This window comes from Rhea pennata, chromosome 3, assembly GCF_028389875.1.
Source record: "Rhea pennata isolate bPtePen1 chromosome 3, bPtePen1.pri, whole genome shotgun sequence".
Taxonomy (NCBI): domain Eukaryota; kingdom Metazoa; phylum Chordata; class Aves; order Rheiformes; family Rheidae; genus Rhea; species Rhea pennata.
The window spans coordinates 1,713,076-1,726,118 of record NC_084665.1 but is presented as its reverse complement, the minus strand read 5'-3'; the positions used below and the strand labels follow the sequence as shown (position 1 = coordinate 1,726,118).

The 13,043-nt window shown below is 35.0% G+C and overlaps 1 protein-coding gene across 3 annotated transcripts in view; it reads left to right on the top strand.

Annotated features, from left to right (window-relative positions):
* Nucleotides 1-13,043, top strand: part of RALGAPA2 (Ral GTPase activating protein catalytic subunit alpha 2) — a 171,948-nt gene that overhangs the window by 61,103 nt on the left and 97,802 nt on the right. For 2 of the 3 annotated variants that reach the window (XM_062571339.1, XM_062571341.1), the window contains 5 exons: nucleotides 3,749-3,889; nucleotides 8,130-8,267; nucleotides 8,819-8,916; nucleotides 11,075-11,165; nucleotides 11,329-11,505. In XM_062571339.1, the coding sequence (XP_062427323.1) occupies nucleotides 3,749-3,889; nucleotides 8,130-8,267; nucleotides 8,819-8,916; nucleotides 11,075-11,165; nucleotides 11,329-11,505 (645 nt within the window). The remainder of the gene's footprint in view (nucleotides 1-3,748; nucleotides 3,890-8,129; nucleotides 8,268-8,818; nucleotides 8,917-11,074; nucleotides 11,166-11,328; nucleotides 11,506-13,043) is intronic. The other variant, XM_062571340.1, reaches the window with a different exon arrangement.

Genomic DNA, 13,043 nt, shown 5'->3' with positions numbered 1-13,043 from the left:
AAGGTATTTTTCTGGTGGCCTGAGATAGTATTTAAAAAGGGGCTACCGCCAGGCTCCACAGGAGAGATCTGTTTACCTTTGTTGCACATGATGAGAGAAGCTGCCAACAGAACACTGGATACAAAATGTAACATTTTGCTCTCTTAGATAAATACATTTTTTACTCTTGTTGTGCAAAAGTGCAGCAATATTTTGAGTGTCATCAGCAAGGGAAAAGAATGAAGCCAGTCAACAGAACTTGTTCTTTTCCCAACCATCTTGCTATTTCTAGCAGAAAGAGTTCTTTATATTTCTTTTCCTATTGAATCTATGGCAATGAATTTGTCCATGATGCTTTGAATTCATTTGTGCAGAGGACTAAATTCTAGAAGTAGTTTGTCACAAAGGCAGACCAGGAAGATGAGCCTCTACAGTTTTGTGTGTAAAAGTAGTCTCCTCTTACATCTCAAATTGTTTGTACTTTTATGTGCTTGTAAGCTAGTATGATTAGAGAGTGCATGGTTCAGTTATTAAGTAAAATACAGTGCAAGAAAATAACATTCTAAGTGAGCCACTCTTGCCATTGGTGAGAACTCGCACAAATACTGGAAGCATTAGTGGAAGCAGTTCACTCACTTCACATTTCATCTTAATTCCCCTTTTTAACTCCCGCTTTTTTCTTTTATAAGAAATATATATGTGTGTATGTATATATTTCTACATATATATATATTATACATTTATGCATAAAGAGAGTATCTGGATTACTGAATGTTCTTCTTTAGATGATAAATTTTCCAAAGGATAAATAGAATATATTCTATAATTGTAAAAGTTCTTTTTCCATAATTAAAGCTAAGCAAATAGTGTTGTTGTTTGTATACAAGCAGCTCTTCAACAGTCATGCCCTTTCCTCCTTTCTTCATTTCACATTTATCCTGATTTTCTTACCCAGTAGATCTAATACAAGCATCATATTTATAATGCTGGTACGATCATGATGTTCTGCTAAATAAAATTTAATTTTTAGGAGAAGGGGAATAAATTGCATTTGAGGGTATAGTTTGACCTGAGTGGAAAAAACCTGAAATGAATATTTAAGATATTTACTCTGAGTAGAGGGGGGAAAAAAGAACACAATAGAAAAAAGACAAGAGGTGGATGACTCTGCAAGATCTCTAAGAAAACTGTGATAATTCTCTAAAGATGATTTATTTCCCAAAGTTGAAAGTAGGTGGAGGGAGCCAGCCTGTGAAGAAGTTTGGAGGCTTTGATGTTTTTAAAATCTCTACTAGCTTATCTTGCAAGAGCTGCTGTCTTCCTTATGGGAGATAAAAGTTGCAGAGGATAATGACCACCCAGACCCCAGTCCTAAGAAATACCTAACCTTTGCAACAGAAGCCCCTAGCAATAATAGAGTTCTGCGTCAAGGATTCAACTTAGCAGTCGAACACGACATGTTGTATGCCATAGGATTTTCTAAGAAAATATGCACCCATACAGCTTTTGATATTTTTTTGAGGAGAAATTCACTAAGAAGTTGTATTCAAACTTAATTCTTTTCTACTTTCCTTGTGATAACTAAAGAACTACCAGCCCCTTAACATAACTTGCATCCCTTTCATCATGCTCTTTTTAAGTCTGGAAAGGAGGACTCAGTACTCCAAAAATGAGTCTATATGATAATTCAGGTTGTAAGGGGATTCCTGGAGGTCGTTGAGTCCTTTGCTGAAAGCAGGGTCAGCTATACCCGGTTATTCAAGGTTTTCCCCAGTCTGGAGCTGAGCTATCCTGAGCAAGGATGAATGAATGTAAGAGGTGACTGGAATGTAAGAGGTGACTAGATTTTTCTTTTTCTTTCTTTTTTTTTTTTTTTTTTTTTTTAAGCAAATTAGTGTACTGCATCTGTTTCTCCAGTTACCTGTTTCAAGCAGCCATTCTGAACAAGACCTGATAGTGAGATTCTGGTACAGGAGACTTCGAACTAATGCCTTCAGAGAAAGGTTCTCAAAGGAATTCTCCACATTTTTTTTTCTCATGCAGAGATCTGTGATGGTGCCCTGGAGTCCCATTAACTCAGGGAATGAATAAATGAAAAATAGTAAGATATGGATGTAGGGATTAGCCTTGATAAGGTGAGGCTTGTTCTTTACTAGATATAACTATCTTACAGCAGATGAGGATTTTAAAAGTAAGCTGAACATAGACTACTTTGCTACCAGTACAAACCTGCTATTTGGCCTTCCCCTGGGCATCAGAGCTATTTTAAAGGAAGTAATGGTGGTCATAAACAGGGTCAGGTTTGAAGGCTTAGTTATATTCATTCTGAAAAAACATTTTGCTCAAATATCTAATGAGAGGCAACATACTACATCACAGTTCACATACTGAGGTTGCATCAAGTGCTATTTTTAGGAAGGACATCCTGATTCCCCTTCCCCCACCCCCTCCCCCCCCAAACAGGTATATATTGCTTAAGGATGCCTGTAGCAAGGCACCCTGGAAGAAAACACCTTTTTTAAGTTCTGGCTTCTGTGAACATGAAGCCACCCATAGCTTGGTGTGTCCAGTTACTGCATCTTCTAGTTTCTTGTATACAGTTGTTCCTTGAACAAGAGCCCTTATCAAATTATCTGAGCTGTGTTTGCACTCTCAACTTGCGGATCCATTGCCTACAGGTGCTTGTCCCATGAGGCTCTTGATACCCTTGGAGCATAACCTGTTTAACTAACCCAGTCTTCACCTTGTCAAAAATATTAGGCAAATTCTCTGACTTTATGGCTCAAGTAGTACATCGCAGAAAATATGCCGGGGAGATCTCCTTCTCACACCATGGAGGCCTATAGCGAAGTGTGCAAGATGGATGAGTGTTTCTTGGATAAAAAGCTTGTGCTTTTACTGAGGAGGCTGGTAAAGCAACAGGACATTGCTTTATATGTTCAGATGTGGCATTCTGAAATGCTGTTTAGGATCTCCTCATGAGATGAAACACCTTTCTGCCTCAGTATACTTATATCCGCGTTACTATTCACTACTTCCTATGTATATGCGGTATAATGAGAGATGCTGGATTGCTGCACAAAGGGAATGTTCCTACATGGTAAATTCCTCTCCCTTAGCAACATCTTCCATAATTGTGGCTTTTCTAAACGGTTTCATAGCCAAAGGAGAAAATATGTATTGCTAGTATCTCTGATACATGAGCCCATGCATGCAGCTTGCTTGTTGCTGTTGTTGTTGTTAGTAGTCATATATTCTGTTTGCATGTCCTTCCAAAATTAGGGTTTTTTTGTTGATGAAAGATGTAGTTATGGACTCTCTTAAAATTCTGATCTTTTGAAGTGGAGACACAACAAGCTCTGTCTCAGCATTGTTAGCAGAAAGGAAATTGAATAAGAGTTTTCTCATTCTTTAGTTTTGAACCGTCTGTGCTGCTATAGGTGTTTCCTTTGTTGCCAGATACAATGAAAATAAAAGCAGGTAAGTCTGTCTAGCCAGTAGATAGTAATCATAAGTTACCAAAATGAAATATTCCTCATTGTGGAATTCTTGTGATTCAGAAATCAATCATGATTGTAGTACTCAATGTGTGCAATACAGTTGCCCATTATAAACTTAAAGTTTATAGGAAATACTTCAGAGTTTAATAATGTAAGATTTTTATTTTCAAAAATTGTGTTTTGTTTTATTATGACATTCAGATATCATAAGAAACCAAATGTTTCATTGCTCCTCTGACATAATTATTGCTTTATTTTTTTCCTGGAAGCTAAGCGAAGCCAGTCTATCAGCAACTGTGTTCATCTTTATGAGGCTTTGCCAGCTACTAAAAGTGTACCTCTTCTGCTTCACACTGTGAGCTCTCTCTTACCTGGTATCTCTTATACTTCTTGCTCTCACAGACTGTCAGGTACTGTACTTTAAAGCCATCTTGTTTATAAATGTTCTTTATATTTTTAAGCTACTATCTGTCTACCTTTTTTTTCTGTCCAGTTAAGTATTCTTTAGTAGTGTGGAATGAGATGTTTTGTGTTGGTTTTCTACCTTGGATCTATTAAAAAAATTTTAAATAAATAATAAATGAATCAATTAAAAGGTTGTTAAGTAGTACTGGTATGACATGGTTCCTTTTTATGAGCAAGTTTAGTAATGTAAGAGCTGTCTTTTTCAAATGTACTAAGGATGGTAAAATGTGATTACTTCTAATGATTTTTGATTGCTGAAACTGTATTCTCTATCAAAATAAGTGACTGTTTCAGCAGGAAAAAAAGATGCAGGGTCATTTGAAGGAATTAATGTAGAAAACAGTTGAATGCTTGAATGTAAGATAGTGCAAACAAAATACACAAGCAAAAAAATGATTTAAAAAGGCTTATTCAGTCTGTGTCACAATCAAGTCTTAAAAATCTACATTTGTAACAACCGATTTGTTGCTTCTAAAGAATTCTTCCTGGAGTTACGGATTCAAGAAACAAATCTAAAGGGTTTGCCTGTGCTTCTTATTTCTTAGGGAGTGTCTGATATCTCTTGAAATGTTTCTAGCACTGCAAGCAACTTAGGTTTTGTTCATTTCAGTGTTGAAGATTACTATGAATTATGGTGTCTTTAGATTTGTGCCCCCTACTAACTAAACTTACTTAAATTTAATTTTCTCTATTAAGAAATAACATTTTTCTCCACGTTTATTTTTTTTTTCAATGATTTGATTTATTAGATGTTTCCAAGTAGTTTTTTGAATTTTAATACAGTGTAAAACAAATATACAGGAAAGTAGGAATGCAAAAACTAAAAATGAGTCAGCTAGCTATGTCGGGACATTTTGGTGGTTATATAGAAGCAGATATATGTTCACTCTGGCAAGTATAGCAAAGTGTTTTTTCCTGCCTTCGGTCTTACCCTGTGGAACTTGCTATTGTAATAAATAAAGCTAAAACTAGTGTGCAACTTCTGATAGAATTCTATATTCCTACCCAATGTGGATACGAAAAATGAAGAGGTAACAGCCTAAGTATATAAAGATACTTCATTTTAGCAGCTTCAGTCCCTTTGCCTAACCAAGATTTGCTGGTGTGAGTCGTGAGATTTCTCCATTCTGCTGGGGGACTTGCTTTTATTTCTGTTTAAAACTAGTAGGTGTCTGAAAAACAGATTTTCAGTCGCCTTCTGTACTTCGCTTCCTGAGAAGGATTTCTTACTCTTCAGCCCCAAGCAGAACTGTTTGCTGCTGTAAGCAAGAAAAAGAAAAGCATCTGATACATTCTAGCATTTTAGGCTTTCCTAAATATGTTTAGTATTTTTTGAAATAATTAAATATGTATTATATAAATAGATATTAAATATATGTTGTAAGTTAAACTTAACTCACTTGATGGTGTAGATTGAACAAACTATAGAACTATCCTTGTCCTCCAAGCTGTTGCTTCAATCTGTGTATATTACTTCTTGCTAATTCTTGCTAGTTTCTTTGCAACTAGAGCCTCAATGTTTGAGTTCATACAAATTGATGTATCTAGATAGACAGTATCTGTTCAAAAATTAATTCATAGCAAATTCATTGAAATATTATTTATTGGAGTTTGTTCAAATTATAAGGGTAATGATACTACTTTCAAGATGAAAAAGGTTGTGGTGTTCTTGAAGTGAGGATCATAAGGTCACAAAATAATTCAAGTTGGAAGGGATTTCAGGAGGTTTCTGCTGCTCAGATGGAGTTAGCTCTGAGATCAGACCAGGTTGCTTCATCCAGTCTGCTCTTACAAGGACAGGGGTTGTGCAGCTTCTCTGGGCAAACTCTTCCAATGCTTCACTGTCCTCATGGGGGGAAGAGTTTTTCCTTATGTCTAGTTAGAACCTCTATTATGTCAATTCATAAGGTATATTGGTTGCATACCAACATGTGTAAACTAACAGTGACTTCTCCACCAGAAATAGTGGAGAACGTTTTTTTTTAAAGAGAAAGGAAAATAGCATTGGGCATGTAGATTGGACATGCACAATCTGATGTGTTTTTTTTTTTTTTTTTTTTTAATTTCCTTTTTATGGGTTGCTTTCTGGGGGAAAAACTGGCAATTAGCTTAAGTATGGTAGGTGACGCTAACCAGTATCATGACCATAATTAGAAATGCCACTGCTGAAGGAAAGTATACTTGATTTTGTTTGTTCCTGTGGGTTTTTTTCTCCTAATACTGAGTTGCACTTCTAAAAGTGCGGTCCTCATTAGTTTCTAGAGTTCCTATTGCTCCTTCCCCAGTAGATTGACATACTTTTTTCTCACTTGAATTTTCATGCCTCTCTTTTCTCTGACTCTTTGAGTACATAATAAGATTTGGAATTAGTTTGAGGACAAACTGAATCATGCAACTTTTCTTCTGTGACTGAAGAGCAGAAGTAAAAACAATGTCATAATCCAGTTGTAATAGTGATCTGGTCAATCGTGGGTTAGCTAATAATGTCATATGTTTTTCCTGTGATCTCTCCCCCAAATCTCTCTTCCCATTCACATTTCTACCTTGTCCTAGAAATGACTTACAGCTAACAACTGAGACCAAACCTGCTTTTTAAATTTTTTTAAAAATAAACTCTTCTTTTCAAGCAGCTGAAGCACTAACATTTAAAATTGGTTCTCTTTTCCCATCAATGATGTTTGAGAGATTTGTCTACTGAGTTTTTTTGTAGTCTTCAGATGAGAATATGCATAAAAATGGAATATGTTTTTTTTTGACTTTTTAATAAATCCTAAACCCTACAGTTTGTTTTTGAAATCTTAATATATATTCTGTGTCCAGTAAATCACTTTTCATAAATCAGTAATGCGCAGCAATCAAAGCAAAGCTTTGACTATCACGAACTTGAATCCAAATTGCTGTTAAAAGCTGTAGCAGTCGCATCAAAGCATCTCCAGCGTAGGGTGTTCGTTGGTACACTGATGCTGCTGTTTTTAACCTTTTTTAACCTTGGGACAGTCCTGGATAGCAGAAGTCTTACAGATTTGGCACATTGTGTTAGCTCTGAGCTGCTGGAAGAACTTGCTCAGAACTACCCAAACTTCCACGGCTGTTTAAATCTCCCAAGTGAGCAATTCAGTTCTTGCCTAGAAAGGCTGAGCGTGCTTTCTGGAAACATGAAGTGCTGTTTGGCCATGCTCTGGGACTTACAAGATTTGAGAAAGTTTCCACATTCAAATCAAAGCAAAAATTTCACGTGTTTATTTTCACTTGTGAAAGAACCTTGAGGGTTCTGCAACCTGTGTTTTCAGCAAAGATTTACCAAAGATGCACTGAAAAAAGAGATTGTCAAGAACTTCTGGGTTTTGTGTTATTTATTTTATTTCCTACCCAGTAGACTCCTGTACCAGTGCAGTTCCTGAGAGCATGAGAACTCAAAGGAGAAGAGGAAATATACTATCCTCTTTTCAAATACGTTTTCTCTTATGATTGTGTTCTTCTCCTAAGCTCTTCGCAGCAAGAAAACCTCTAGATCTAAGTCTCCTAGAAAACTATTTCTATAAATCCTCTAAAGAGTGCAGAAGATGAATTTCTCTGAATGTTTGAGGTGGCATGTTGAGGTGTTGTGATGCAGTATATTCAGTTTGGCTCGCATTCTCTGCCAGGACCTGGATGTTGGAGGGAGATGAGGAGAGGGAGAACTTCTGGGGATATTTGAGGAGTTCCTTAACTCCATTTGAGCTGTTACCTTTCGTGTTCTCCCATTCCCCTCCTTATGGAGGAGAAGTCAGTAAGGACCCTAACTGTTTCACTACTATGAATTCATAGTAGTTTTGCTACATCTCCTCTAATCTATTTCATTCCAGAACAAACCAAGTCTAGTTTGGGTCTCTAGGGTCTGTTCACAAGACATCTTCCCAGGCTTCCTTATCCATTCTGAGCCCTTGAGGTGGTTTCTCTTACTTTTTCTAGATCTTCTACCATTTAACCTGCTCATACATATCTCTAAACTTTATTTTTTTCCTTAAGTGATTTTATAAAACTCAAATTACACTATCCTTTTAACTTACGTAATTTGAGGTTTAAAATATTTGAATTGGTCACCTTTTAACATAACTTCCTTTGATTAAGATTTATCACATGTAAATAATTCTGAAATTTTGAGAATATTTTCTTTTTTATTATGTATTATATATACACCAACAGAAGTTGAAGAATCTCAGCAGTTGGAAACATCAGCAGGAGCAGAAGCTACTGGCCTATTTGCAGAACAAGAGCAACAACTAACTCGAAGTAGTAGTACTTCAGATATTACAGATCAGTTTACATCTGATTTTTTTCATGGTAATTTTCATGAAATATAATGATACTACACTTACGGAGAAAAAGTGTTGGGAATATTCAGCCTCATAGATGCTGCTGTTGTCTATTTTGGTTTCCAGCTCTGTTGTTCGAGAATGTTTTGTACCTCATTTTTTGTAGTAAATGTATCATTGGTACATCTATAATGTTTAAAAAATTATTATTTTGAAACTACAAGTGCAAGACATAACAGTTCTGATGTATTAGAGGTTAAAATTGAAACCTTTGAATGTATACAATCTTTATGTAGCTTATTTTTTTTTTAACCTGGCCTTACATTTAAATTTTGTTTATTGCAGTTAACAGTTCCATATCTATGATATAAATAAATATGCTTATGAGCAGTTCTTTAGAACATCATATATTTATTCATATTGCTTAATCCATTACAATTTAAAAATATTTGTTGTATTACATTGCTTTTATATAAATAATAAGAAATGTGTGTGAAAATAGCTGAAATTTTCCTATAATTTCCTAGGTATTTTTGTCTGTACTTCTCATTTCACTTGTTTACTTTCTGAAATTTGTAGGTAAAAAGGCTGGAAGTTCTCAGAATTTAACTTCTTCAGACTCCAAACCAATACAGGAGAATAAAGAATGTGCAAAAAAGGAACATGAAGCTGAGCACGTAAGGCAAAATATTAAGTACATTTTGTATACAAATATACAAAATATATTTTATTTCTAATCACATACCTTTTAGTATTTGGAAATGCTAGCAACTGAAAGCATGAAAATATATTAATCACATTTCTAGTATGGAAGCTGTAATTAAGCCTGTAACTGTTCTTTTTGGTCCAATCATTCTGTGTCTTCTGATATAGTAAGTTGTCAAAGAATTTCTAAATAAGCAGCTATACTCTATTCCCATAAAATAGACTTTTATGCTTTTCTATATTAAATATGAACAGGAAGTACATACATTTTATGAATAATTCATGGTTGTTATAGAGTTGCACTGCGCTGGAATAAATGTTTGATGGTTTGAAGTACTGGGGGGAAATGCTTTCCTTCAGCACAATTTGTACTACCAGCTATTTATTGTTGATGTTTGTATAAGTTAACGTTAGGACAGGCGTGTTTTGTAAATTTTTAATACATCTGTTGAGTAAACAGTGGAAATAGTAAATGACTTAAGGCTGATCATTCTGGTGGCAGTATAATGCAATACAGCATGCAGGACTTCAAGCTGGATCTCATCTTTGGTCCTTGGCTTTTCCATACATGTGGATTTTAATTACCATTAGCTCTTGGCTCTGGGAAATAGGGACAAAACTTTTCCTGTGCAGTGCTATCATTAATAGCTACAGGAATAACAGTGTCTCAGAAAGGAAGGAAAATCTAGTCCGCTTTATGTAGTGGAAGGGCAAGGAGAGGAAGAGAGGTAAGGTCGGTAATTGTGGGAGATTAAAAATGAACCTGCCTCCCTGTTCTAATTGAATGGCATGTATTATAAAATATTTACAACCATCTGCTGCTGGGGCTGTTACTGGAATTGTAGTTTCAGTCTCTTTTGCAAGTTTAAGCTGGGGTTTGACTGTGTACCTGTTGTATAACTTGCTAAAATACTGTGTGAATGAGTTCTGACTTTAAATCAGAACCCAATGGTATTTTTTTTTAACACTGATCACTAAAATCCAGATTAGCCAGCAAAAGAAACCACTCAGCAGTCTATCAAGCAGCCCAATAAAATATGTTTTTCTTGTGAATAATTGTCAACTCTCTCTAGCATTTAAAAAAAAAAAAGTTTTGAAATAACTGCTACAAATCAGGTCTTTGTCTCTTTGGCAATAATTGACTTTCTCAACTACATGCAGAAAGATGGAATGGTTTAATTTCTGGCCAGTGAATCAAAAATTACTTCAAAAAGTAATTTGTTTAAAAATTGTAATAACAAATAAATCTATCAAAATGAATTTTCAAAAATCTTATCTACTTATCTTATCTACTATCTTATCTTATCTACTATTATCTATCATATAGCGATAGATAACCTGATGTATACATATTTGGCACAAACTGATTTTTACTCTTATAGATTATATGGAGATGAAAGAAATGTGAATTTAAAGATGATCTGCCAGATGTAAAGCAAAAAATGATACCTAGAGACAGAGGAACATCATCTTGAAGTAGAAAATTTCTGAGGGATTTTCAGCAAGCAGATTATAAATATATTTGAAAAAAAATAAAATAAAATAAATAAATAAAGTAAACCAAAGCTTTGGAGTCTTCACATAGGTTGTTTTGCAGCCAAATAGTGCGTCTGATGTAAGAGATATCTGTCAATTTCTTCCTTAAAGGTTTTACTGGTTCATAACGATGTGCATGGGATTTTGGAGATTAATCCACAATTTATTCTTATATCCAGTGGGTTGTCTTCATTACCATAGCAGAAGAGGACAAGTGAAACGGTTTTTCTTAGAGATCTGTTTAGGAATTTTAGAAATAATGTATTAAAAACAAAGTGATTCAAAAAGTATTGAATAATTTCAGATTTGCTGAGAAACATAGATCCTGTCTATGTCTTGTTATTGTAGACCTGAGTTTAAGAAAGAGTGGATAAAAAGGACACTGTCAAGCTTTCAGTATCTGTTAAGACATTTAAAGAAGCTTGGGTAGTCTGCGTGGTACATGAAAATATTTTGACTGAGTTTAATTTCTGGTATATATGTGCAGATATATATATGTATGTGTGCACATGCCTCGAGTTTGATAGAATATAATGCAGTTTTCAAAACTGTGATGTGCATAAGCTGCTATTAATACAATTCTTTTCTCTAAAGGTCCTAGTACGAAGGAGCAGCAGTCCAGCTGAATTAGATTTGAAAGCAGACTTGCAGCAGTCACATAGAAATCTCCGAGAGAGAGAGAAGAGTGAGTTCTAAGTAATACAGTGTTTTTCTTAAGTGTAGCAGCTTATATCAGTGTGTTAATTTTGTCTTTTTACAGATACATGAGACACTTTTCATCATGTTTTGCTGATGTTATCTCTAAAAACAGAGTTCCTGATCCTTATTAATCCCCCTACTTGCTTTAGGTGAAAGTGTTAGTAGTGACACATCCATTGGCTATAATAATGAAGTAGAGATTGCACTTATCCCCTGGCAAACTTCTGAAGATGACCATGAAGTTAATACATCAGCAGATGTTTGTGTTGATCCTGAAGCACCTCACTGGCTTCAACTTAGTCCTTCAGATGCTACGAATTTAACAGGTACTTACACTAAAGAAAATGTTTAATATTTTAGACTTTTATCTTCAAAGGAGTTTATACAGTGTAACTGGGTTATAAAGCTATTTCTTTAACCAAGTAAGAATTAATTACTGTTTTTATTCGTCCTAATTGCACAGCCAGATTTTCTTAAATTAAAATACTGTAATCTGATGCAACTTATTTTTTAAAAAATCTTAGATTACACTAATAGCTCTGGTGTTCACTTCCAATTGCTACACAGTTAATCCTTACCCAAAGAATGGATGTTTAACTGTTACTTAATTACAATATTGTATTTTCACAGTAAGGGTTACCTTCATATCTGATCTAAAGCAACATGGCAGCAGCTTGAGTGGTTACAACATTGGCTAATATTATTGCAAGTGAAAGAAGGATGCTGTAGCACCTAGGAGTTCCCTGAGAGTGTTTCTCCAAGTCAGTCTGTGTCCAACAATGCAACTCACAGCAATGTACTTAATTTTACAGGCCAGTCATAACTGTTAAGAAGAAGAGAGAAGAAAAGATAGTGAAACATTTTTAACAAATGTATATGGTAGTTTATGAAGTTTAATTCTGAGCATGGGAGTAGAAAGGATATTGAACACATTGATTTTTGTTTTCCAATAGTCTTTCAGCCTGAGCTGTGGTAATGATGTAGGTAGCTATATGTTCTGTGGTGCAAAAATGGAAAAAAAGTTTCTTTCTTTGAAATGGGAAGTACTTTTAAAAGGCTTTCATGGAGATGTGTGGCGTTATGATAAGCCTTTAGTGTTGCAGGTGTGAATCATATTGGTTATTACATATTTTGAAGGGGAGGAATCTGCTCTTCTGTTAGGTGTAAAGGTCACTGAAATCTTTTTGAATGTATTGGATGTTGTTTAGGGAGGAGTTTTGTGCAAGCAAAGCAAGCTCTTGTTAAAATCTCTGAGGCTAAAAGTGCAAGTTCTAGTGGCTTTTGAAATCTTTCCCTAAACAGTAAATAATCATTTTGTAATCTGTCAAATTATTCATCTGCAGAATTGTAGGGCTGGGTTTTGTAGATTCATTAGTATTAATGGTAGTATTATTTGTGATTGGAATTTTAAAAATGAGAACACAGACTGTCATTGGAAATTCATTCTGAACTCCCATATATGGGGAATTTCAAATTGCTTGGTTAAACTACAGCACATTGCACTGAGAATACACTGGGATGGGTTTGATCAAAGCTTGTTTCTGAAACTTAACCCCATTACGAAATGTGTAGCCTGCCTAGGCTGCTTCTGAATTCAGTGGTAAGAGAGACTTCTACAAGGGATAATTCAGAGCCATGAGCCAGGCAAATGTGATTTTAATAGATACCATTGGTATCTTTCTAAACTTTTTTGTGTATACATGAATTTCTCTTGAAAGATCTCCTTCTCGATTAAAAATGTCTTAGCAACTAGTCTTGAAAGTTCGATATATTTTTGCCAGTGAGAAACAAATTTTCTCTTTCAGAAATATAAGTGAAAGATGGGCTATAATGTATATTGTTTTTAGTTCTAGTCTTATTTGGA